The sequence below is a fragment of the Gasterosteus aculeatus genome, chromosome Y (genome assembly GCF_964276395.1).
Source record: "Gasterosteus aculeatus chromosome Y, fGasAcu3.hap1.1, whole genome shotgun sequence".
Classification (NCBI taxonomy): Eukaryota; Metazoa; Chordata; class Actinopteri; order Perciformes; family Gasterosteidae; genus Gasterosteus; species Gasterosteus aculeatus.
The window spans coordinates 2,870,769-2,898,297 of NC_135709.1; the positions used below are offsets into that span (position 1 = coordinate 2,870,769).

Here is a 27,529-nt window from a genome sequence, read left to right on the forward strand (position 1 = left end):
TTTTTGCATCATTATGTTTATGTTCTGTTCATATTCCCTCTCTGCAGGTGACCCACAGTAAGAGCCTGGACACGGGTACCTGCCGAATCTGTAAGATGCCCCTGCAGAGCGAGGAGGAGTTTATAGAGCACTGCCAGATGCACCCTGACCTCCGCAACTCCCTCACCGGCTTCCGCTGCGTCGTCTGCATGCAGACCGTCACCTCCACCCTGGAGCTGAAGATCCACGGCACCTTCCACATGCAGAAGCTCTCCGCCGGCTCTTCGCTGGGAGGAGCCGCGGGAGGAGGAGGAGGAGGAGGCGGGAACGGTGGAGGAGGAGGAGGAGGAGGAGGGAACGGGTCGGCGTCCTCGTCCCCCAATGGGCAGCTGCACAAGCTCTACAAATGCGCCTTCTGCCTGAAGGACTTCAAGAACAAAGGGGAGCTGGTGAAGCTGGACGTTAACGGCCTGCCGTATGGGCTGTGTGCTGGCTGCATGAGCAGGTGGGTGGGCAGCCGTCAACGCCCGAGGATAATGGCGTGTGTTCGTACAGACAACACATTTATCACGCGCTCTTACCAGGTTTGATGTTAGATTTGGCCCTTTTACCTGCAGGGAAGCCTCGGAGGAGAGGATGTTTGGGTTGAGCGTAGCTCGGCAAATGAATTATCGTCAATATCACTGCTCAAACTCGTCCTATGTTCAACCAAATCAGGGGCACGAACGGCCAGAGCCCCAGCCTGGGGGGACCCGCCACGCCGGGGGACGCGCAGGGAGAGAAGGCCGCGGCCGGGCTGAGGTGTCCGGAGTGCGGCGTAAAGTTCGAGAGCGCGGAGGACTTGGAGGGCCACGTCCAGGCCGACCACCCGGAGATCAGCCCCGAAACCAGCGCGGCAGGAAAGAAGGCCGAGGCTTCGCCTGCACCGAAGGTGAGACGAGGGCGATCTTATTGAAGCGCCTCTTCGCCGTTAACTTTCTGCCAAGATGTGGAGGAAGTTCGGCTGTGAGAATAAATAAGAAACACCTCCGCTAGCATCAGATTTGCGTCTTAAATTGTCAATATCTCTGCTGAGCTGAGATCCCGGTCAGGTAGGAGAAACTCGCCGTTAATAAGAAAGACAACATTTGGGAGAGAGTCTGCTGAACTGTGGGACTGTTGAACAAGGTGTGTGTATGTATGTGTGCACCTGTGTGTGTGGCTCATTTTCGTATCTGTAACTCTCATACGTGTGCATGGCGGTGTGTGTGTGTGTGTCCGCCGAGCCCCACTGGGTCCTGCGGTAGGGCCGTGCTGAGGCTTTGTGGGAGCTGTTCCTTCTACTTGGTATTGACAGTCAGGCTCCCCGGGACTCCCCACGTGTTTGTGTGAGTGAGTGTGTGTGTGTGTGTACTTGCGTGTGTGTGTCAGAAGCAGTTCCCCTAAGGCCCCTCTGCCTTACCTGCACCTTTGTTTCTGCTTAGTCTAACAGCACAAAGCAACATTTCTGTGTGTGTGTGTGTGTGTGTGTGTGTGTGTGTGTGTGTGTGTGACATGTAATGTAACGCTCAGGCTGAAGCTGCAGAGAGATGGTGGAAGTGGGGCCTTTGTGTGTTTTGCATATGTGTGTGTGCATGAGTGATCACGGTCGCTCCCTCCCATGTCAGTTTTGCTGTCTCTCCTGTGTACGGTTGTGTTTTTCTTCCTTTCGGTCAAATCCCAAACTTTTTGGGCGCTCGGCATCGCTTAATTCATGCGAGACCTGATCTGCATGTCTTGCAAATAAAAAATTCTCACTCTTATTACGTTGTTCCTGTGTACTTGTCTTTCAGAAAAAGACCTACCAGTGTATTAAATGCCAAATGACGTTTGAGACGGAACGGGAGATCCAGATCCATGTCGCTAATCACATGATCGGTGAGTGAGGCGCAGCTCTTCCACTCAGTTTGTGTGTGTTTGTGCGTGTGTGTGAGTTTTTTTCCTCCCTTGCTTTGACACCACTACTGTTGAAATTGTGTTTCTTCCCGCACAAAGGTGATATAAATAATAAAGAGCTCCTTTTGACTTGTGGGCTTGTTGTTAGATGAAACAAATGTGGATATAAAACACAACCACCCCTGATCAAACTGCACTGTTGGAGCAATAAGAACACTTGTGCATTATATAATCTGGGTAAACTTAATCCCTGAGAAGCCATTATTGCCTGTTGAGGGCTGAGAAAAGACTGCGCCAATTATAAAACCCGCCTCTGTAGTTTGGAGTCCTCGTTCTCTTTATGAGGTTCCCCTCTCACAGCTTTTTCGGCTCGTACTAATTTGCTGCCGTAGCATCTCTGTCGTCATGGAGATTAACGAGGTGGACCTGCAAGGCCTTCTGGGGAGCAGACGCTCTGCACCCCTACAATCACACCTGACAGGCACCCCCGCCCGTGTACTCTGAGGTGTGTGTGTGTGTGTGTGTGTGTGGGTGTGAAGCCGAGGTAGAGCCTTGTGTGTGTGTGTGTGTTTGTGTGCTGACGTTGCTCTGAGTTGTCTAGTAATGTCTGGAGACATAAGAGAAGAGAGTTTAAGGCGAAGTACAGCTGGAGTAACTTTTACATCCTTCCCCCTGTGATTAACACACAAACACGGGGAAAAACTCTCTGAAATAAAAGAACACAAGTATGGTAAATGTTTTACTCGCACGCACATCCCCACTCACATTGGTGACACGTTTTTGGATAATCAACACCGTAACTGTGTGACAACGTGGAAGAGATTCATTAAAAAAATTGTGTTCTTTTTTTATTTATTTTTTTTCTTAATTATTTTTAAGACCTTGCTCACTTTTTCTATTATGGCATTTTTAAACATCTCCCCTCCCCGAGGGAACAAATAACTAAAAGAAACATCTTATTTGGAATAATTGCAGTTGAGACGTTCAACAGATCAAGAAGAAAGGTTTTCAGGGGGCAACGATTCGATTCTAAACCGATAAAACGGTTATCGATGCATCTCGATTTTCTAAATTTTCTCAAATCTGAGTTTGCTACTCAGAGGTTGCTGATCACTTCCTACTTTATTTGATAATTAAAGAAAATCAACAGATGAATTACCTTCTTTAATTTTTTATAAGAGAAAAAAAATCTTTGTCACAAATAGGATTTTCTATCAACGATGCAAGAACCAATGCAGCTTGCATTTCAACACAATACGGAAGTAGCCGATATAAAAAATATATTTAAACAGATTCATTTTTCTTTTAAAGGAAGAAAAAGCTGCTCTTAGTCTCAGACCGGTCCGTATTTGTAAAATAAAAAAAAAAGTCTATATCTGTGAATATCTTGCCAACTTTCAATACTGATCGACTTTTTGGAAAATGGAAATAATGAGGTAAGATGTGCGCAGGTTTCTCCATAGTTCAGTAAAGTTATTAGATACTCAGATTCAGACTGACGGACCGGTCTGCGAGCTGGACGCGTTGCTCTTAATGTGCCGGTAATGATGGTAAATGATGGTTGTAGCTGGTTGTCATCTACGCTCCACTACGGTTACCGAAGGGGCGCGTTTGTTTTTTTACGTTTTATCTCATAATTTCGACTTTCTATCCCTTTTCTTTAGTGCGTAAATGGGCTTCTATAGTTGTGTGGCTGCATCACTCCGGCCAATCCAAAGACGGGGTTTGTAACCAATCAGGTGTAGTGACCATGGTGACTGGCCCCGCCCCCTTACTGTCAAAAAGAAAACCAGCGAGCGCGTAGAAAACACCTTGGAGCGCCAGCAGAGACTAACCTCGCCAGCGAGGAAGTTCACGCTCCGCGAGCAAATATCTCACGCGAGACAGACTTTTTTTTTAAATTTCCGATTATTAACTTTTCTGAATCGTGACCGAATCGTTCTAGAGAGAATCGAGAGAAATCGAAGAATCGTTTTTTTTCCCCCACCCATATATATATATATATATAATATATATATATATTGTATGTATCGGCCCGATACATGACAGCGTGCCACCTCTCCTGTGTCGTCCTTCCTTCGGTTCGCTTCCTCTCCTTAATCCTCCCCGCGTTGCCTCAGTGAAGGGGGGCGCTGGGGGGGCCCGTCTCACCGCCCTCGTTCACATTCAGTCACATTCGACGACTCCATCGCCGGCCGGTGTGCTCGTGTCACTTCTGATCTGCTCGGACGCCTCAGCGGAAACCAGCCGAGGGCGCCGCGCCTCGATCCCCGTCTTGAGTGTCGCCGGGAAATCGTGAAACGGCGGCCGACGCCTCCCAATCCGGTCTTTGACGATGACGTGCTTTGACTGGCCGAGGGAGGGAGGGAGGGAGGGAGGGGAGGGGGGGTCTGCCGCTGGCTCGCTGAGTCCAGGGCGCGAGATCAGAAGGCGCAGTGTGACCCCGGGGGGGGGGGGGGGGGGGGGGATTCTGTGTGATACAGGTTAGTTATTGTGTGATGTCCAACACGGCTACAGTGTAAATACAGTTGTTCCTAAAAGACAAAGAACAGCCTTTGTATTGTTTGGGGGTGTGTGTGTGTGCGTCTGGGTTGGGGGGCATATCCCACCTGTGTGTATGTGTGTGTAATCACAGAGCCGTGTGCGTTCATTTTTCCAGGATGGGCAGGAGGGGAGGGGGGCGTCATGTAGGGGGCAGATGCGAAGGGGTGTAAAACAAACCAGGAAGATAAGCAAATAGCTTTAAAATACTCCTGCAAGAAGACGAAAACATCCTGTGTGCACAACGAGCGGTGAGAAGGTACCCTCCCCTTTGAAAAAATTCAAAATGGAGTCGTTGTGAGGACCACGCACGCGCACGCGCACACACCCCTAAATAAGGTCCTTGACAGCATGTTCTGAGTGTTGCACGCAGCCACTAATGCTTTACTAATCACCTCAGTCTAGATTTCACAGCATGACACCTCGCTTCGTGTGTGTGCAGAACATGTCTGCACACACACACACACACACACACTACATACGTGTGTCCGCAGCAAACATGTGCAATTAGCATAGAGAATGCAACCCTTACTTTGACACACACAGTCTCTCCATGCTTTGGTAACATATCCCCCCCCCCCCCCCCCCACTCACCCACTACTCTCCCTCCATTTCCTGTTGTTCACCTCCGCTTCCTGTCCATCGCAGTCGGCTTCCAACACCAACGGCGTATCCGTGCCAACGCGGCACAGCCGTAGTTGTGGCCCAGAGCGCCTTGCTGGTCGGCTTTTACGTTCCCGTACTTTCCCCCGGGGGGGAGGGGACGGGGACATGGGGGGGCGGGTGGTGGTGTTTGGTGGCCAGCTTCGCGGAGCTCTCATGTTGTGTTCACCAATCAGGCTACGAGTCGGCCTCTATGCCCCCCCCCTCCACCCCCCCTCCTCCACCCCGCTCCTCACAGACACATTCACACTGCGTATTACTAATCCTGCCCATTCTCTCCTCCGCTCTCCCCCCTCTCCTCCCCCACCTGCCTATTGGATGGCCCGTAGAAGAGCCCACCTGTCGGCCAGGTTTGTCCCACTTCTGTCTCCTTAGCTCGCACTATGAGCAAGGCAGCGTTGTGCTGCCGCCACTGCCTGCCCATCAGCATTTCATCCTCCTGCGGCGTGCGGCGGCCACACCGCATGATGTGGAGGGACGGGGGGGCGCACTAATTTCTGAATAATTCGCCTTTCCACTGAATCCCGTTGGGGGGGGGGGAAGCTTTCTGAACTGGACACTTTGTAGCCAAGTCTTTGTACAATTACCCCTCACTTCACCTCAACCCCGCCCCCCCCCCCCCCCTCATTCACTCCAATCCCTGCTGCTAGTTGCATGCTTCACTGTCCCCCCTCCCCCCTCATACACGCCACAAAAACACACACACGCACAAACCCACACGGATGCCTTGGAGCTATCGAGTGGCCACTCACCTGGATCTAAGTGCTCCCCGTGGAGCGCGGCGGCTAATGATGTGTCCTCAGCATGAGCTTTACTTACCTATTTACATCAGTGCGCTCTAATGGTGTCGCCGCGCCTTCTGCACAGTCGCCGTCTTCACAGACGTGACGGTCGGTAGCTGCGCGGGCGGGTCGCGCTATTTACGCCCAAGTCTGCGTCGCTGTTGCCCTTTTTGGTTCGTTTTTTTGCAGACGGGCGAGCCGGTCTGGAGCGAATCCATCGGGACGCACTCCGCCCCCTTTAGCGCGTCGCCTCCTCGTGGTTGCGCTTATCTGCCCGTCTGCTGCCCGCAGTCAAATTCCGTGATGCGCTTGACTGGTAACGGCGGGTCTGCTGTCTAAGCAGCCGCCCCGAGGGCCTCTGTGTGTGTCTGTGCACACACAGAAAGACGTGTGCACCCCACCCTCCCCCCTCTGCCTGCCCCTCTCTTTTTGCTTTTACACGTTCACACACACACACACACACACACACACACACCTGTCTGTATTTATGTGTGTGTGGTAGTGAGCAGGGTCCGGTGTGGTTGCTTTGTGTCACTGAAGACTTAATGAGGCGCATAAGATGCTTTTAGAGTCAATGGAGGTGGATAATGTGGTTGAAGGTTCACTCGTGTGTGTGTGTGTGTGTGTGTGTGTGTGAGAGACTCCTTGCCACCGGCTCGCTGCGTTGTTGTTCTCTTCTGCCCTGCTGCACTTGAATTAAAAAGCTTCAGGAGCCTCTGTGTGTGCGTGCGTGTGATGTCACTACTGCTGGTAGTGGTGCTGATTTATTTGTCAATTCTTATTTTAATTAAGATTCATCGGCATGTTGCGTTCCCAAAGCACCAAATAAAATAGTGCGCAAAGGTGAAAAAAAGCTGGATCGTAATTTTAGCAAAGTGGTGCTTTAAAGAGGAATATTGTCAGCTTTATTTCATGTTGTTTTTATTTTAGAAGGAACGGTCTTGTTGAAGCCCATTTGCACGTCACTCATTTTTGTTTTTAACAAAATACAGTTATTTTAATGGCAGTTCGCGTTGCAACGTTTGGTCCATATTCTCGGTTGAATGCGATCATGAAAATGAGGGGAAAAATGGTGCATTTGCCCGTGCAGAGGGCCGAGCGGGACCCTGTGAGGGTATGAGCACCGGCACAGATGACAGCCCCCTCCCCCCACCGTCTCCCATCCGTCCCTCCCTACTCCCGTCCTCTCCATCCGTCCCTCGCCACCTGGAGCCGGCGAGCCGTGACACCAGAGGGAGGGAGGGAGGGAGGGAGGGACGATGAGGGAGGGACAGGGGAAGAGAGAGAGAAGAACACGCAGGAATCTGTGCCTTGATCATTTTTCAAAAAGGTGACTTGCATTCAAAAATAAATAAGTAAACAAATAAACAACAACAATAAACAAATATTTAATTTTGTTTTTTTTTCTTCAGCCCCGTATTTACAATCTCTACTGGCGCCTCCCCAGTACGACCTCAGTCATGTCCCCCCTTTTTCACAAAATTCAAATCCCGCTTTTAAATCAATGCTAAAAAGACAAATTGCACCTCTGACCACCGCAGCGAGGACAACGGAACGCCTGCACGCACACGACGCCGCCCGTTGCCGCCCTGACGCCGCCACCGTTACACGCTCCGCTGCACAAAACGTTACCAGCATCCTTCACTCGTCCCCTACCCTCCTTCACTCGTCCCCTACTCTCCTTCACTCGTCCCCTACCCTCCTTCACTCGTCCCCTACCCTCCTCTGACACTGTGGAGAGACGGCGCTCGCCGTCTGTTCGTCTCCTCGACCACCCATTGTCTGCTGTGTGCACGCCGAATCGTTGGTGTACAGCGTGTGTGTTTTTGAAGGCTGGGAGCACGCCGCCGCCCCCACCCTCCCCCTCCCCCCCCTCCCCCTTCCCTCCCCCCCGGAGAGCTCATTTTGTCATCTCCTCGCTTGATTTACCTTCCTCTTCCTCCGCTGTTTATTACCAGTCATTACAAGCTGCTTTGGAAACCTAATAGGACACACTGACAAATGGACTGGGAGAGACCCAACTAGGGTACCAGGCATCGCGACGCAGCGACTGTGCGTGTGCGTGCGTGTGCGTGTGTGTGTGTGTGTGTGTGTGTGTGTGTCAGTCAGAGAGTGAGAGGGTGTGCGTTTGCCTGAGAGAATTTCCCTACATGCAACATCAGCCTTGTTAACTATCTATCTTGTCTGCTTTGTGTGAGTGATGTCTTTATCAGCCCTGTGTGTGTGTGTGTGTGTGTGTGTCTGAGAGTGCGGTCAAAGACGGATGGCTGTGTACTACCTGAAAACCCTCCTTGGCAATCCCCTCCCCTCTCTCTCTCTCCCCCCTCTCTCTCCCCCCTCTCCCTCTCTTTCGGGCGCAACCCGTCCAGGTGTGGCCGCACCAGCTGCTGAAGAGAACAGGACAATTACACACACACACACACACACACACACACACATGGACATACAAGCTTCCTCTCCATCTCTGCTGGCTAATTGTCACAAGACAAACAAGGCGCTTTGCCTTTTTATGCGCCTCATAAACGGGGGGCCGGGGCAACAATTAGCTCCCTCCTTAATTCACTAACTGTTCTGAATTCATTTTCTCCCGTGACAGGCACATCTGTCACAGCTGCCAGAAGCGGGTGTCTGCGTTTGTTTGTTGTGTGTGTGTGTGTGTGTGTGTGCGCGGGACGGAGCTCGGGCCCGAGCAGTAGTGTAGTCGGGGCTGTGCGCTTAAAGCGGGATACCTTTCGCTACCGAATGTGACCCAGGTACCTCGTGGCATAGTTGTATACGTGCGTACGCATTTAAAAGAGATCGTTGTGTGTGTGTGTGTGTGTGTTGAACTTTAATAATGAGTGTATTTATTTATTTAATGGTAGAAGGGACAGACACGAGTCGAGAGAGGGAGGGCGATGTGGCGTATTTTGGCTGGCGCTCCACTCCGCTCGCCGAGCAGCTGGACTTCATTAGTGGCTGGTGTTAATTACTGGGACTGCACGCGCACACACACACACACACACACGCACACGCACACAGCCTGTGATTCAGGGTCACCTTGCTCGCCTTGTTTTGAACCAGCAGACCGAGGTGGTGCCAGACAGACGGGAAAAACGGATCAAATGGAGAGCGCCCCGAGCGGCGGTCCGCCTGCGGGGGGGGGGGGGGGGGGGGGGGCGTCCACGCCCGCGCCGATGGCGGTTTCGGGCCGCGCGGTGGGGCGGCTTCGAGCGAGCGGTAGATATTGAATGTTCCGAAAACGAGAGGCGGCGATGACAAAGTTCACGTGCGCGGGAACGCGATCTGGCGTTGGCGCCTGTTGTCAGCGGCGGTTCACTGCTAGCTGTGTCTAGCTGTCAGTCGAGGTGTCACAAGCGGCCTGGTGGGGGGGGGGAGGTTGGGGGGGGGAGCGAGCGGGAGAAAGCAAGACTTGAGGATGTCAAATATCGGGCCGATAGCCTTGGCGAAACCAAAACATCAAAACCCCGACAGATCGCGCGGAGAAGCCGCCAACCGATTTGGGGGGTGGAGGGGGGAGGGGGGGGGGCTTCAGACGGAAGCCGAGGTTCGCTTAGCAGAGAGACGAGCGACCGGCGGCGTGCGGGGGGCGGAGGTTGAGTTTTTTTTATTTTTTTTATCTCTCTCTGGCTTAATTACACGGCGGGAGGACGGGAGGAGGCGGCGGCGGCAGCGAGCCGGAGAGAGGTACACGCTGCCGCTCTTATCTCGCGTCGCCGAGCAGATGTCGACCGGGCTGTTCTCTTTATTGCAGCACAAAGGCCTTCTGACAAAACGCACACGCGTGCGTGCGTGCACCTCACCCTGGACAAATCAATGTATTCTGGTTTCAGTAATTTCCCAAGGTGCTTTGCTGCGTAGCCCCCTTTGGGTGAGCGAGGTGACAAAGCCAGCGAGGGAGGAGAGAACCTCTCACTTTCGGCCCCGTTTCTAATCTATTTTCCCTTGTTTGCCTCCTTCCTTTCTTCCCCCCTTTTTCGTTTCTTTCACCTTGCCGTGTGTTTTTTCTTACCGATCCAAACATTGACCCGGTATGCAGCTGTTTACCATGCAGATCGACTAACACATCTGCTGTACGAGTGGTTCCATCTCCAGCGGAACCGAATAATCAAGCTGAGTTCAACTTTACAACTCGTCCAAATCAGTCGGGTAGAATTCACGGCAGGCGCGCAGTCCCAACTTTCACTATTGCACGGCGACGACGTCCGGTCTGTTCGTTCCGCCCACCCACGCGGGGAGGGGGGGGGGTCTCGGTGGGAACCCTTGAAATGTGGGGCAGGAACAGGCTCCGCCCTCTACAGCATCGGGGGGGTACTTCCGGGGACCTCTGAGGCCTCGCAGCAGCCGGTTCGCCCCCCCCCTCCCCACCTCCCTCCCTCCTCTACCCATCTCCCTCTCTGCCTGAAGGCGATCAATATCATTTTTGCTCCGGCTCAATGAATGTGGGCGGCCCTCGTGTCCAAATCCTCTAAATATTTAGCCATGACTTTGAAAAAGGTTTAGCTAACGCGGCGCGCTGCGCTTCTCCAACCCGGGCCGGGGCCCGACGCACTCGCGAGATTTCCGACCTAGTTTCCTCTACGAGCAAGACTTTAAAACGGTTATTTTTGTAAACCACGTCTATTTACAAGGCAAGCTACTGTCATAGAAACAATCTGAAACCGGCGGCCCAATAATCCGATTAAACGCTGCCTCCAAAGCTCCGATTGCGTCATTTTTTTCTTTTTTTTTTACAGCTGCGGAAACCGACGTTTGCAGCAAAGGAATCTTTTTTTTTTTTTATATCATTAGCAAATAGGCGCATGCATCCCAACGCCCGCAGTGGTTTCGATAGCAGCAGCGCCGCGGCCTTCGGGGCCCCCCGACAGTCGGTGGCCCCCGGTGCAGCGGCTCTCTGTTAACGGGCTCCGTAATAAGGGGCTGTGCTGCAGGTTCCTAGATTGGACACAATGTGGGTCGTCCCCCCCCCCCCCCTCCCTCCTTCCCTCCCCCCTCCTCCACCCACCACACCGGGATAATGGCAAGAATCAAAACTGGCTTTGCCAAAAACGCACACGCACACACACACACACACACACACACGCACACACTGTATTTGTACGGACTAACATGGACATTCGTCTGGAAATACTCATGCTGAGACGTCCTCTGCAGCCACGCACACACACACACACACACACACACACACACACACACACACACACACACACACACACACACAGCCAAACTGTCCCAGGTACAGGCACACACACACACGCGGACACACATCGGTGCGTAGGTACACAACACCTCCGCACTAATGTATTCACATAACACTCCGCTTGCTCCCCGCTGCATTGCTCCTGGCGCTGGGCTCCCCCTCTGCTCTGCGCCTCCTTCGCCTCCTCCACCTCGTTCTCCTCCTCCTCCTCCCTCTCCCAGTACATCTGGCACGCTCAGCTGCCGAGGAGCGCCGTAATTATCCCACCGGAGACGCACACGTTCGCACGTGCATGCACACACTCCGCGGCGAAAGCTCTCACACACACACTTCGTCTTCGGCGATCCGCGCCGCTCCCTGCTGCTCTTCATCACTACCGGGGCTTCATTAGAGTGTGTGTGTGTGTGTGTGTTTTGATGCATGATGCTTTTGGATGCCATCCAGATGTTTTTCCTCTATAGTTGAGGAGTCGGGCATGTCCTATATGCAACTGCCCTGTGCCGGTAGACGCTTGGCGCTGTGAGTTTGACTCGTGTCTCCGGTTACGTCCCGGACCGGCTGTTCACGCCGGTGTCCACGCCGTGATTTAGCCATCACGCCAAAGACGGCGAGCGGGCAGCAGGGAGCATCGCCTCGGATCCGTCATCACCGGTGATGTTTGTCTCACCCGAAATCAATTCAGTGCGCTTTATTGGCGCGAATGTGACAAAGAGGATATTCCCAGAGCGAAAGGTGACAATGAGATTATTAAAAAAAAAAAAATAAAATAAAGTAAACACCCGTGAACAATTCGCCGTTGCTCTCTCTCGGTGAGCAATTTCACATTGTGTAGTGAGATTTTCAGATACAACGTATCAATGACTGAAAAGATGAAGTGTCGTCCGTAACATTGAAAAAAAAATATATATATATGCCTGAAAATCCACCTTTTCCTTCGGATGCTGGCAGTTCTGTGGCGTTGGCATTTTCAATTGTACCCTCGCGGCGCGTTTTAGCGGCTTCCGTTGACAAGCGCCCATTGAGTCATTTAGCACCTTTAGTGCATTTTGGGCCGTTTGGTGCCGCGTCGTAATTACTCGCCTGTACACGTGAAGGAGAGGCTGCCGCGGTTGGTGGGTGGCTGTCAGTGTGTGTGTGTGACAGAGCGAGTACAGTGTGATTGGTAGTAATTATGTGTACTGTAGCTGTGTGTATTCTAGTCCTACCAGTGTTACCACGCGGGCACGCATTTGTGAGTGTTACTGAAGGTTTGATTCCGCGTTCCACTTTGTGTCAGACGCGCCACAGAGCCAAAAGCGATTGTTAAAAGGTTCTGGAAAACGCCTCCCGCCACTTTACTCTCAATCCGTGCTTTTAGTGCCGCGGGAAGCTGGGGGGTGGGGAAAAAAAAAGCACCTGCATCAGTATGCGTGGACGGGTGCAGAAGACAAAATCAAGTGATGGCTTTGACTTTGTCCACAGGCCACTTGAGCCTATTGATTCCCTTCTGTCTGGGCCGGCTGCCCCTCGTCTGACTCCCCCGATTCCGATCTCCTTCTCATCCTCATGTCTATGTTACCCATTGCACCGTCGCCGCCACCCCCCGCAAGAAAAAGCCCGTGGATGTTTACATCCGTGCATATTGAAGGCAACGTGTTTGAACCCCTCCTTCTCCTCCACAGAGGATCTTGGCCGCGTCCAAGACGCGGCTTCTGCGTCCAAGACGCGGCTTCTGCGTCCAAACCATCGCATCCGTTTCAGTCACCCGCTCGTCTTTACCGGTCAAATGCGTGGGCTCACCCCCCCCTCCGCCCCCCGCTCGCTGCGGGAGGCCGCAGACGCCACCGGCTCTCTTGATTTAGGTTTCGGGACGAATGGCTGTTGGATCGATAGCTCCCCACCAGCGATATTTGGTATCAATGCATGTCCTCCTCATTACCGCGGCAGGCTGCCCTCTCCACGGACCTGAATTATTCATGCACACAAGCAGGCACAACTATGCGCACGCACACACACACACGCATGCATGCGCACAGAATACTGCATCGGAGAAGAAGCCGGCCCTTTGCTTCTGCCTCCAATCCCCACTTCCTCTCTCTCTCTCTCTCTCTCTCTTTAGCCCGCGGGGTCGCGAGCGGACGAGCAGGCCGAGCGGCGCGCTTTAACCTCTCGCTCGCCCAGATGCTTACTCGCCGATACTTGCCTCGCTCAGCACATCCCCCTGCCTGTGCGTCTCATTTCCGTTTCCAACAATGCCACAATAACACCACACCACTATTGCTTTTTTTTTTTTAAAGTGAATCTGTTTAAATGTGTCTTCGGTGGCTTTATTGTCCTTTCAGCGCAGTGTGTTTGCAGCTTATTACACACAGCGCGCAAAATTGTTTGTTTTATACATCCATAGCATTGCTTCAGGTAGGACTGTGACTCAGTTATTGGCCTATTAAACAGATTCCGCTCTATTTTTCACTCTATTTTCACTCCTCTGGGCCGGTCATCCGTCATTTTTTGTTGTTGTTCGTTTTTGTTGTCGTTGTTAACATCCGACAGAACCTTGTGTTGCGGCAGCGACCTACAATACCCGCCGTAAAGTTTTAACTGCCTGGTTGTGTCGTCGCCGTTAGCCGCTCGGCGTTGTCCGCTAGTGGTTTCTAATGTATGCCGCCTCTGCACGCGTGTAACGCGGCGTTCCCGTGGTCCAATCACATCTGCTCTGCAGCGCTAAATAAGATAAGATCAGTGTTAATTACTGAATGCATTAAAGCTGGTGTGACTCTGCCAGCGACTTCCTCTGCACCTGTGGACACACACACACACACACACACACACACACACACACGCGGACGGGCTATTTGCCGGATGTGTGCACGCTAGATCATAAAGGATAGTTGCGTTGGAAAAGGTCACGTAGGTCTTGTAGCCACAGAACATCACACCGCAAGAGTGACAGCGATACGCACACACACACACACACACACACATATAGAGCATGGCTCTCAACAAAAGGGTTGATTTCGGAGCAGATGTTGGCGCTGCTCCCGTGGTAATTAATCTCATCGCTATCCCCATTATTGTGTGTGTGTGTGTGTGTGTGTGTGTCGGGAGACGGGAGTTAATTCTGATGTGCATTATTTGATTTGCAGTGGTGTGTGTGATGAACAAAGAGGACCTCGCTAGTTGACACATCCAAAGCAATTGACTCCTTTGGCTTGTTTGTAAGCTGCTTCACGTTGTGCTTCTCATCCATTCTCCCACCCTTCATTATGATATGATGCTGTTGCTGTCGTGCATCGTTTACTCGTTGTTGCTGTGTTGTGCGCCCTGATTCATCATCGGTGCGGTACGGTACGCTGCTCCGGTCCATCAGTTGTTGCCTTGCGCGCCGTGTTGTGCACCATCAGTTGTTGCTATGCTACTCTGATCTTAATCAGTTGTTGCCATGGCAAACTGTTCATGGTCCAGCAGTGAACTGCAAGTCCTGCCTCCTTATTGTGTGCGGCAGCACCCGAGCCTAACGCTGTGTGTGTGTGTGTGTGTGTGTGTGTGTGTGTGTGTGTGTGTGTGTGTGTGTGTGTGTGTGTGTGTGTGTGTGTGTGTGTGTGTGTGTTTGCGTGGGAGGGATGGAGGGGGTGATGGTGTGGCCTGAGGTGCACAGTCCTTAGCGGTTGGCTAACAGCGACCCCCCCCCTTCCATACCCTGATCGATGCGCTGTCCAATGGTGTGTGTGTGTGTGTGTGTGTGTGTGTGTGTGTGTCTCCCCCCCCTCCCCTCGTTAGCAGGAGGCCCAGAGTCCAGGGACCCCTGCATTCCCTGCCCAGGGACGCACACAGGTCCCAGCACCTGGGCCAAACGCACACACGCATGCACACACACACACACACACACTCTTCCGCACACAGATGCAGATGCGCTCCCCAAGAGACGCACAACTCGCCACCTCTCGCATTTTTCTCCTTTTTGCCGCGCGCAGACACACTCTCCGCCTGACTTGCACACACACACACACACACACACACACACACACACCATGCATACAGATTACACACAGCGGTCCCTGTGCGCTGCAGCAGCAGCAGCAGCAGCACCGAGCTTAACGTACAGACGCGGCCTGTAACGCAAACACTCAACATTGCGCAATTGGCAGCGCTTTCCAGAGGGTTCCGCCGTGCAGAAGAGGAGAGCTGTGCGCACTGTGGAGGGACCAGTCTGTCTCCTTTATTGTTCAATTTCACTGGATTTTGCACCTTTTGCGGGTGGTGAACTGTTTTGTTTAGATCTTGACGGCGTCTGTCTTAACAGAACATCACGGGTGGCGTATTTCTGCCCAGATGTGTGTGTGTTTAAATAGTCCTGATGTTCATGGGTCAGAGTGTGAAAGCGCTCCGTCTTACTGTCAAGGACACCGTTAATTAGAACTGCAGGGTTTCCTCTGAGGGAGAGACGACTGTTGCTGAATAATACAAGATAATACAAGATTGTTGGGGAGTTGGTTCATTTTAGAAAAAAAAATAGATGCTAAATTGTTTTGTCATTTTTTTTGCATTTGTTTGCTGCATGTGTGTGTGAGAGAAATCCCTTATTAATGAAAGATATTAAATGACCGTCAGCTCTTGAATCTCAGACCCGGAAGGCGGCAATAACCAAGGTCGATAACGACGTTTCTGAACAATTACTTTTTCGGACGTCAAGGAGCTAATGGCTGATATTGAAATGCGTTCCCTCCCTATTGGCCGCTCGGCTGTTTTAGGTCGCGGCCCCATCGGCCCCCCCCCCGTCGACCCAGCTCGTTAGCACTTCAGCGCCCGAGCTGTTGACAAAGTCGGAGCGACGTCTCAGCGAGCCAAAGGTTTGAGACGAAAGCGTCCCGCCGACCTGAAGCCGAATTGACGCCGACGCAATGGGAATCGGGACCAGGCGATGGGAATAAACCGTCTTCCAATTTGGACGTGGTTAGGAAACCGGCTTCCCCGTCGCGTTGCAGATGATAAAACCATTCCGGCCGAACGCTCCGGGCAGCTTCCGCGAGCTCACGAGTGGCCGCCGCCTCGACATTTGGGCCGCACACCTCAGCCGGGCTGCTCGTGTTACACACAGACATGTGTTACTCCCAATGTTTGCACTCCCTCGGTCTGTCCTCCCCCCCCCTTCCCTCCCTCCTCTGAGCTCCTCCCTCCCCTTCTCTTCTCTGCAGGAGGGGGGGGGGGAGGGGGGGAGGTTTGGCAGTCGGACCGCTGAAAGGGTGGACACCTAGGGGGACCCACACAGCAGCGCAAACACGCACAAACACATTCCCAGAGCCCAGGGAGTGTGTGTGTGTGTGTGTGTGTGTGTGTGTGTGTGTGTGTGTGTGTCGAGAGCAGCTGTAAGGCCAGTGGACTGTTACTGTAGTTCTTTGTTCAGCCCTGGCTCGGCTCCACTGGGCCTCCCTCTCTCTCTCTCTCTCTCTCCCCCCCATTAGTCTTCCACTCTCAACCTGTGCTGGCGTTCGTTTTATTTCACTTGGCTTTATTCTCCGTTTGCCTTTCTCTGTTTTTTCTTGCCCTATTCGAGGGGGTCTGCAGGTCTGCAAGCATGCAAAAAAAAAAAAAAACCTGCGTTAAAAATGAGAAATGGCTGCGTGAGTTGAGCTCCAAAAGGGTCACAAAACACATTAAAGACACCTGTAAAAAGAGACTTTTTTTTTTTTTTCGGGAGGGTGTGTGTGTGTGTGTGTTTTCTCCGCGTGCCTCGGTTTTTGGCGTGCCGGCTTCTGAAGTGAGGGGATGAAAGAAAGCATCTTCTGGCGCCGCGGCGATCCGCCTAATTACAGCGGCTTAAGTGCTTTACCCGCGGCCCTCACACACACTCACTGTCGAGACGCGCGCACACACACACACACACACACACACACCGGCCAGCGCCTCGGCGCGCCTTTTCTCCTCTTTTAAAGACCACGAAGGCCTCTGCTTTCAGCCGGCTCAGTAGTGCGTTAGCGCCGTTTGTGACTCCTCTCGGCCGTGCGACGGGGTTTGGCCCTCAACTGGTGCTATTTTGTTATTTCGTGCTTCTTATTGAAGTTTACATTCATTTCCTGTTTTTGTACTCTGACGTGCAGCATGCACACGAATGCGTGTGTGTGTGTGTCTGTGTGTGTGTGTGTCCTTTGTGAGTGGAGAAATTAATTACCCTGGCAGTGTGCAGGCGGGTACCTGTGCCACCGAGGGTCCTTCTGGGTTGCACGGCGCTTGCGGGGCCCTAATGGACTGTGGGGTGTGTGTGTGTGTGTGTGTGTGTGTCTACGCGGTCCCACGCCGCTGTTTAACGCTTGGCGAGCTGGAACTAATTTACTAATTGAGTGTTGAGACGAGAAGAAACAACGGCAGGAATGGAGGGAGGAAAATAAAGGAGGAGAGCGGGAGGGAGAGGCACAAGAAGGGAAGGGGACGAGGAGTTGGTTTGGTAGGACGCGGGTCTTTGCCTCCAGAGGGGGCGAGACGGAGTCCTTTCGGGGGGGGGGGGCGGCGCTCGGCGTCCTCGGCGCGGCTGTGTGTTCATGTCTGTCGGCTGGCTGACAGGCAGCTGTGAGAGCCTGCTGCTAGATTATGCGCAGGCCTGGCTTCTCCCAGAATGCACTTCAGCCGCAGCAGCCCGTTAAAGACAGCAGCGGCGACGGTCTTCTCGCGGGCCCGTCACGGGCGCCCGCCCCCCACCGCTGAGCTGCGGTGAATCTCTCGCCTCGTCGAGGCCGCAGCGGACGTGGCATGAGTCGCACAAAACGCAACTGGAGCGAGAACGTGTCCGACTCGGCGCCGCGGGGCTCGTTTGCCGGCGCGGCTCTTAATGCGTGCACGAAGGGACTTCCTCTGCAGTAGTAGTATAGTTGCATGCTACATAGCAGACGTCCCCCAAAACTGATGGCGAGGTGGAGCAGGGACCCCCCCCCCCCCCCCCCTATTCCACGGAGTTTGGTCCGCCATCTTTTATTTTGGAGCTTGGCGCTCTCTTTAGAACGTGAGCATAAAGCGCGATCTGATTGGCCGGCTGCCGGCGTATCAGCATGAAAGGAGCAGTGAGCGAGAGCTGCCGAGGGAAGCTGACGGATGACGTCTTCTCCATCAATTTATCCGCTCGCTTCAATATGTTGGATTCATGTTAACGTGTATTTAAAGACCCACGAATAAAATTCTGATTCTGAAGACATTGTGTTATCAACCAAAGATTTCGCGACCCCCCCCCCCCCTGCAGTACCTTCGCGGACCACATTTTGCCGGATGCGAGTGTGGACCTGAAGGCTTTGAATTTTTTTTGTTGGTTTCCACATTAAAACGGTCTCGCGAGCACCGGTAGCGGGGTGAGCACGGTGGGGATTGTTTCGTTTTCCCTCAATGATTTTCATGATAAATCTCCCTCTTTTTTTCCTTTATCCCCAGTCCTCCTCCCCCCCCTCCACACACCCTCCGCTCTGCTAGTGGTCCTCCTGTTCTCCTCATCTCTCCCTCCCTGCCTCTCCATCCATCCCTCCCAGGGAGAGCAAATCCCCCCTTTTCCTAGGTAAGAGCGTAGGGAGGAGCGGTGCGGCTTAGATCTCCCCCCCCTCACCCCCCCACACCCGGCCCTCCATCCATTCTCTTTTTAAATTATGGTTTCATGCTTCCCTCCTGTTTCCTTCACAGCGCCTCCTTCCTCGTCCCCTCCCATTACATTCGCATTTACATTTATATTTTCTGCGCGGCGCAGATGTCTTGTTCGCCACGGCTCACGTTATTGTCCTACGCTACCGGTCACAAGTAGCTGGAATTCAAATAATGTCCCATCTATTCAAAGACGGCGAGCTAAGTGGCCCTTAACAGGGATGTGAAAACCCACCATTTTTTTTTTTTTTGTCTTCGCTTTTTTTTTAAAGTTCCAATTGGGCCGAGGTGGTCTTTTCATTCACTCGTCACTATGGCGATAAACCCCGCAGACGGCGTCGCACCTCACGTGTGCACTTTTAGTTCATTTTAAAGGCGTCCGTCTCTGCCGCTTTTTACCTGCCGCCGTCGGAGGGACGTCCCTTCCCAGCTGAAGGCTTTGTTTGAGGCGGGGGGCGTTCGAATGAAAGGGAAGGAGCAAAAGACTGAGAGGAGGGAAGGCGAGATCAGGGGTGGGGGGGGGGGGAGGGAGGCCTGCCGCGGGGCTGTCCCTGGGGGGTTTATGGGGTTATAAAATAATTGTGTATTTCGATGCATCACGTGACTCAAACCACATCTCTGGTGCTGCACGTTCTGGCCCTTCCGACTCAGTTCTACGCGTCTTATTTGATCGCCGTTATTCACACGCCTGCTCAGTTTCCATGGTGATATTCAAACGATAGTCACTGTATGTATTCTGCCCGGACATTTGAACAGCTGACACCTTTACAGGGGTTTCGCACTCTGACTGGAATCCCAGCTGTTGGCGTTTGGAGCTACGGTGGATTCAGCTTGAGTGGATCTTGTCGTATCATTTCTACAAGGGCGAGAGAACGAAGCGAGTGTGCGCAGGTTTCGCCCCCCTCTTAACGTGCCTCTCCCGTCATGCATCTCGCTCCCTCAACATGCGCGCAATCAGCCCGGCCTCCTCTCTCCTCCGCGCTCTCTCTCTGGCGAGGCGGTGGATGGATTGCCAGAGCCGGCGTGTGTCTGGGAGTGCGGCTCCGCTTGCGTTGGCCTGCTGCGCCGGCGTGTCCGGGCTGGGATTAAACCCACTCGCAGGGCACAGGCCCGTGTGGAAAACACATACAATTTATAACCTGGCTCACACACACACACACACACACTGAGCTGCAGCCACAAAAATGGACGAAAAACATAAAGGTGCAGTCTCGCTCGTGCACAAAGCGCACAAGCGCTCAGTTTATTGTTCCTCATCTTTCGGTGCGCAAGGTGTGTGACTGAGGCGTTAAAAGGCCAGAGAGCGACGGGCGGATGCACCCCGACTATGTTTTAAATTCACCACTGCACCCAAGGGGCCCCTTTATTTCTCTCTGTCTCCCCCCTCCCTCCCTCCCTCTCCCCCCCTTCAGCTGTTTTTGTTTTGCTTGTCTCTTTCCCATTATGTTCACTCCCCCACATTGTTTTTTTTATCCATTCAGTCCTTTGTGTGTCGCTTTTCCTCTCCTGACAATCACGTGTTGGGAAAGCTGTGCACAGAGATCAGGATACGCGGTGGCACGGGCACTTCCTCCGTGCTGCGCGCTAAGTGTGCGTGCACGTGTGTGTGTGTGCGTGCGTTGGCCGTCTGGTTTGCTCGTTCCCTCTCGTTGTGCCACGCCATGCCGAGGCCATGGCCCTCCCCTCTACGTTATTGCAGGACGAGAGCGAGTGTGTGTGAAGCGTCGCAGAGGGTTCTCTGCAGGGGCCGGGGCCATTGGGACCGGGCCCCTGCTCCGCTGGATTGGAAACCCTGTCTGTGAGTGAGGCAGGACGATAGAGTGAGCTGCATGTCGAAACAGCCTCCAGCAGCGCCGTCAGAGCCGGGGTTGAGGGCTCGTAGTGAGCCGTGGGTTTGTTTCAGGAGGCCGGCTCTTTTCACTGGACCGACAATGTGCTGTAGGTCGGCGTTACGACGATATTCATTCTTTTCTGCCTCGTCTTCAGCAATTGTTTTTTTGAATGACATCATTTTGGAGGTGAATAGTACCGTCAGAAACGTGTCTTTGAACCCTGCCGTGCGGTTCTGGCGCTCTTAAAACGTGTTGTCAGGTCCGACGTGTCTTGTGCATGCGTGGACGTCCGGTGTTCACCGAAAAAGAACAGAAAAAGTTGCGGGTTGAGATAGTTTTGATTGAAGAACACTGCTCCGGTATTGCAGCTCTGCGGGGGTTTGCACGGCGAAGCAGCTGCTGCAGGTTCCTCCTCGGCCCGACTGACCAGGACCACAGACAACCTGAACCACTGCTCGGCCCGTGGTGTTTTCTCAGGGCTGCAGCCAGACGCAGATGATGGATTTGTCAGATTTATCATCGCTCGTCCGTCTGCCAGCGGGTTCACCGGCTAATGACTAATCATCTGGACGAGTGTGTGTGTGTGTGTGTGTGTGTGTGTGTGTGTGTGTGTGTGTGTGTGTGTGTGTGTGTGTGTGTGTGTGTGTGTGTGTCTGGAAGCAGAAGCCGAGGTGATTAAACAACGTTACCTGAACCTTTCATCCGCTCTGGACTGCTCGTTCATCTCTCCGTCTTATCCTCTGTGTGTCCCCCCCCCCCCCCCCCCCCCCTCTCTCCCCCCTCTCCCTCTCTCTCTAAATATCTATTTGTCTCTCATCCAAACACTCAACCCCCGCCTCCCTCCCCAGCCCCATCCCTCTTTCTCCCTCCCCAGCTGCACAACATTAGCAGATGAGTGAATTAATAAACCCCCACGCACGCACACACACGCACACACACTGACGTGGACGCACACACACTGACGTGAGCCGACCGGTAGACGGAGGAGTGGGCGAGCGGCGCGCTGTCGCTAAGTGGCGAGACGCCGCGGCTCTCCATCATCGTGAGCCGCGCGCGCCAGTTATGGGGAGACTTCGCGAAAACGAAATTGCGATTTCGAAAAATTCTCCTTTAAAATGATCCTGTAGGACTCAGACGAGTGTGTGTGTGTGTGTGTGTGTGATAATGAATGATGTGTACTGACTACAATAATAATAATAAATAGTTGGGCAAGTAACACAAAGTCATTATGTAGGTTATGTGTGTGGTCACGTGCACGGGACGCGTGTGTGGGATCATGTATGTGCGTCTTTGCAGACAGCGCGGGGGGGAGCAGTGTTTGATATGTGACAGCTGATTAAGGAGAGGACGGAGGTGCAGGGGAGCTCTGACAGGAAACCTCCATGGGGGTAGGTAGCACCGGGCGGGGGGAGGAGGGGGAGGGGGAGAGAGACGGACGAGGGAGTCAAGATACAGTGGAGGCGCGTGAGGGTCGGCGGGAGGTAGATTGAGATGGAGAGGGAGCAGCGGGGGGGGGTGGCGAAATGATGAGAGGGGCCTTTCCGGCGGGAAGGAGAGAGGGAGCTGCGAGAGGAGTGAGCGGATGTCGTGGAGGTGGAAGAGGAAGAGGAGGAGGAGGAGGAGAGGAAATGGGGGAAAAACAAGGTGGGAAGGGAAAGAGAGGAATGTGGCACGGCACCCTGCCGCTTATCCTTGAACACTCTGAGGAGGTCCCTCCCTCCTTCTCCACACACACACACACACACACACACACACACACACACACACACACACACACTCGCGGTACCCGACTGGCACACGAGGGTGCTGTTGCAATTAAACCGGCACAGCATGGAGCCCAGATTGAGAGAGCGACTGAGCGAAGGAGAGAGGACTCCACGCCGCATGAACACTACCCCTGGAAGAGAGAGAGGGAGAGAGGAAGCGAGTGAGGCGAGGGGGGAGGAGGGGGAGGGGCATGGCTGCAGAGAGGACGGAGGTAAAGTGGTGCGATGATGGGGGGGGGGGGGGGTAATGATGGAGAAAGCAGAGGAAATATAGGCACTATGGTGGTTGTTATAGCAGTTACTGAAAAGCATTGCAAGCACACAAAGATTGGTTCAGTTGATCCGATCGTTTAGCAATAGTACTAAATATATATAGAAACGTCAATGGTTCCTTCTGGAATGTGCTGGTCTTGCTCGGTGAGACGCTCCGTGTGCTGCAGCGTTGTCGCCTCCCCCTGCTGTGATTGGTTCTTTAATTAGCTCCTAACAAGAGGAAGCCGTCGCGCCGATTGGACGCCTCATCGTTGGTAATTAGCTCGGTTTAAGTCAATGGGAGGGTCCTGGGGCCGCGCAGGTACCGCTCCCATGCCCCAATTTGCATCGGCGGGTGTTTGCGACGGAACAGGGCGCTTACGTTTCAGCTTCCGGTTTGATATCCGAGCGCCAGGACGACGCCGACACACAAACGCGCGGCGCTTAATTCCCTGAACTCCATGAAATTGTCTGATTTTGTTGTTTATTGGTGAAATCATTTGTTTTTGTGTGTTTGTGTGTGTGTGTGGTGTCCAGGTGTGATGCAGCCCGCCGTAGTTAAAAACACACATCTGGAGTAGAGGGCTCACACTAACCAGATGTGCTCTAGTGAGACAAACACACAACACGCTTTGTGTTAAAATCCTGGGGTTTTATTTGTTTCTGGTTAGAGGTGTGTGTGTGTGTGTGTGTGTGTGTGTGTGTGTGTGTGTGTGTGTGTGTGTGTGTGTGTGTGTGTGTGTGTGTGTCCAGACGTCATCTGTGTCCGCCAGGTGTATTGTACAGAGGTTGGCAGATGTTATTTTGATGTTGGTGAGTGACAAAGGATAAAGAGAACAGAAAACAATGGAATGACAATACATTGTGCGGACACACAAACACACACACACACACACACACTGCCAGAGTCTCGGCTATGAAGTCAGCCATGAGATAATGTTTGGTCAAGCATGGTTGGATAGAGAAGCAATTAAGTAAACGCCATGCATGTAGGTGCGGCCGGGATAGACGGCGTGTCGAGAGCTCCAGCTGTTGTGTACCGACAAATTACTCTGTTATTTTTCACTTGTGTGCGTGCGCGCGTCTGTACGCATGCACTCCAGTGAATGCAAACAAGTGTTAATACGGCTCACGTGAGCACGTAATTGTTGACACCGACACACAACCCCGGGCAGTACGCGCACAGATGTTGGACATCGCCGTGCTCGGCCCGATTGGCTCCATGGCGTGACCTGATTGTGGGCTGTTTTGTTGTTGTTGTTGTTGTTGAGTATTATATGGAACATTATTATGCTCAGTATATAACGAATTAACTGTGCGCTGGAGGGCTCATTAAGTACAACCTTTACTCTCACCTATACACACCTCTCCCATCCGGGCACAGCAGTGGCTTTTTAGCGCTAGCCGCTAGCCGCTAGCTAGCGCTTCTCATTGAATGTGGATATCAGACACCAAATGTATATATATTTTATTTACCGCGCTCAACGTGTGTTGTTGTACACACAAGAAGCCGCGTCAGATGCAATTAACGACGCAACCCCGGCCGGAGGGGCCAGAATGGCCGCCGCCGCCGCGCCACATGCACGCCGCACGTTGTTGTTGTTGTTGTTGTCTCTTCCTGTTGTTCAGTTGGTCTGCCTCTCCATCCGTCTTCTGGGATTGTCTTTATGAATCTGCGGGCGCACACGCAGCGAACTCCAGACGCATGTATATTTGATTCCTGCTTCAGAATAATTAATAGCTTTTTGTTCATTTATTTATTTGTTTGTTTTTCGAAGCTGCCAGAAGTGAGGAGTGTGTGTGTGCGTGTGTGTGTGCGTGTGTGTGTGTGTGTGTGTGTGTGTGTGTGTGTGTGTGTGTGTGTGTGTGAGAGAGGGAACGGAGAAGCTACTATGCCATCATTTGAGATCGCGCAGGGTTTTTTTTTTCCCGGTGTGGCATCGTTACGTTAGTAATACACTTCTTTTTAAAACCTGCCGCACAAGTTGGAATTGATCGTGTGTTTTAACTTATACTCAATAATCAATCAACAAAAACAAGTTTAATGAAAAAACAAAAAACAGCCGGCTGGTAGCGATGCTAGAGAGGGAACTATTCCCTTTAACAGTCAATTAGCTAAAAAAAAAAAAGTGTACCTTAAGGACACGAGGTATTCCAACATGCATAACAATTAAGAGTCTTCAGCCATTTCAAGCAAACTCAGCAGCTTTCGTGCACAAACAAAAAAGTCGGAAAAAGACTCAAATGGCCTGACTCTTACAGATATGACAAATGTCTTGAGGAGCAGCTCAATAAATGAAATAAACCTGTCACACGCTGCTGAAAACATGGGACGGACGAGCCGGCAAAAAAAAAAAAAAACGACACTCCGCTTCATTTAAAAAAAAAAAGTCCCTTCAAAATAAAATCACAGGGTGAGAACGGGCAGACTTCTCGCCAACGGAGGCTGCGTGTGTGTGTGTGTGTGTGTTTTCCGCCGCTTTTTGTGCCTCTTTGGAGCTCGCTCGGTTTTCTCGAAGCGGTCATGTTTACAGCCAACAGGCATCCTCCATCTCTCTGAGCTCGCCCACCCACACGCACGCACGCACGCACGCACACGCGCACAAGCGCACACACACTCGGGAGGTCTCCAGCCATGGTTGCAGGTATCTGGCAGACTTTTCCACACATGACCTGGTAGTGATTTACCGTCTTCATTAGCATGCTCCTTGTGTGTGTAGGCGATACATTTGTGCTTTAGGCGGGCTTGATGTTGGCGAGATGTGTGTCTTTTGTGTTGTTGTTTTTTTTTTTGTGAGTTTTTAGGATCAATAAAACAAAATCTGTTTGTTTTTTTTGCCTCCCCTCACTTTTCTATTCTTTTCTGCTCTGCACCGTGCTCTTCTGATCTCTTCTGGCCTGTTTGTTGTATTGTTTCTCTGACCGCAGCGTGGGTCACTTTGGCACAGTTGTGTGTGTGTGTGCGTTTGTGTGTGTGTGTGTGTGTGTGTGAGAGAGAGATAGATACAGCCAGGGTTGCACGGTGGGGAGGTAGCTATCCAGAGCGGGAAGCGAGGACAGACAGCCTGGGCCAAGGTCACTCCTACTGTGTGTGTGTGTGTGTGTGTGTGTGTGTGTGTGTGTGTGCGCGCGTGTGTGTGTCCACTTGTCCGCCCTGGTATACAGCTGAAGATGTGAGCGATTCCTCTCATTCTCTCTGTCTGGCTTTCTTTTTTTTTTTCTTCTCCATCATCTGAGTGTTTGTATCCGATGTGACACTCGACGAAGAGGAGAAACTAATGCGGCCTGACCGGTTGTATTCACATCTGTATATCACATCTGTATGAGCGCTGAGAACTACCATCGCTCTGCTGCTCACAGCTGCTTATCTATTGCTATTCATTTTTTATTGTGAAATGGATATAATGGCGTTTAAGACTTTTGGTCGGACAAAATAAATGATTGTTTGTTGATTGATTTGTTCTATCTGATTTAATTTTTTTAATTTTCTGGCCTATTTGTGGTCACTTGAGTCTCCTGCCTTTTTCCCGGTCTCCCCCCCCCCCCCCGCTGTTTGTCTCTCTCCATCTATACGTCTCTGTCAGTCCGTCCGTCCCCCTCTTTCTCCGGGTTCCTCTCTGGGTCCAGACGGGCAGTTTGCAGGTTAACTGGTGCAGCTGGAGCTGCATTATTAGCATCCTGCTGTGAGCCCCTATTGGCTCTGCTCCTCTCCTCCTTTTCCCCGCTTCCTCCGTTGGTCTCACAGTTGGTTTTTCTTAGCCCCGCACGCCAAACAATGTGACTTTTAACCCGGGTCATTTCATCTGAAGAGTAATCTCACTTAGGTTGTTTGTATTCATATTTTTTTTTATTTGTTTATTTCATTATTTGTTTATTTTCAACAATTTTTCATAGTTGTAAAGCGTTTAAAGAGTGAAAATAACAAAGGCCTATCAAAGAGGAGGGAAACCTGTTTTAGCTGCTTTATTACATCTGATTGCACATGACAACATGGGCTTTTTTGGGGGGGGGGGGGGGGTCTTACAGTTTGGAGAACACTAAGCACGTCTCTTAGGCCTTTCTTTTAGGTTAGTGTGTGTGTGTGGGGGGGGGGGCTTAATGTTGTTGTTGTGGAATGAAGATTGGCTTTTTAGTGGTATTTGGGTGATGCAGCGGGGAGAAGCCTGCTAGCTCCCTCTGACTCCTCCTGGGAGCACAGATTAAAGACTCACACAAATGCACACGCGCACACATACACACACACCTACATGCACAGGCAGTAAACAGCAGGGTAGGATTAGAAAGAGCTAGGCAAACACACACACACACACAGACATATCTGTTAGATTTAGCACCAAAAACAAACGATTAGTGAATCTTAATCAACCCGATGCACCTCTTCGTCTCGCTCCCCAACCTCCCGTGTCCGTCTGTCCGCTCTCGACGCATGACTTTGATTACGGTTGCTGTGGCGATGATCCCTGGATGTGGACACGCGCTCGCTAACCTGCATGGACGGGTGTTTGTGTGTGTGTGTGTGCGTTTCATCCACCTCGCACCTCTCAAGTTGAACATCCAGTCAGAGAAATGCTCATTTTGCGAGTCGCTCGGGTGGAATTCGACTATATTGTCGTATTATTCTTCTAGAATGGTGTTCAATTGACACACTTGACATGCGTTGTGTTGAGGGAGGTGGTGAGATGGGCAGCGCGGTTTAGAAAAACCTTTGCACTTTTCCCAAATTTTTATATTTATTTAAGTACATTTGCAAAAGGTAATAAAACTGTGAAAAAGTGTTATGCTCTTATTTTATAAACAGAAACACTTTTTTTTGCATTATAATGCAATTAAATCAGTTGACATAATGAAACTCAATCGAAGCAAAGGAGCGATTACCCGATTTTATTTTATTTTTTTTGCGGGCAGTTGGGCGTCTTACAGCGTAACAATCTTACAGAAAAGGTTCGGGAGCTTCTGTAACACGCGTTCTTAACCATTATTGTGCGTCCGTACTTGTGTTTTACACGTGTG

At 51.9% G+C, this 27,529-nt stretch overlaps 1 protein-coding gene across 7 annotated transcripts in view; it reads left to right on the forward strand.

The window, feature by feature from the left end:
• Positions 1–27,529, forward strand: part of LOC144382953 (zinc finger protein 423-like) — an 87,890-nt gene that overhangs the window by 45,306 nt on the left and 15,055 nt on the right. For all 7 annotated transcript variants that reach the window (XM_078097279.1, XM_078097283.1, XM_078097280.1 and 4 more), the window contains 3 exons: positions 48–484; positions 697–910; positions 1,791–1,875. In XM_078097279.1, the coding sequence (XP_077953405.1) occupies positions 48–484; positions 697–910; positions 1,791–1,875 (736 nt within the window). The remainder of the gene's footprint in view (positions 1–47; positions 485–696; positions 911–1,790; positions 1,876–27,529) is intronic.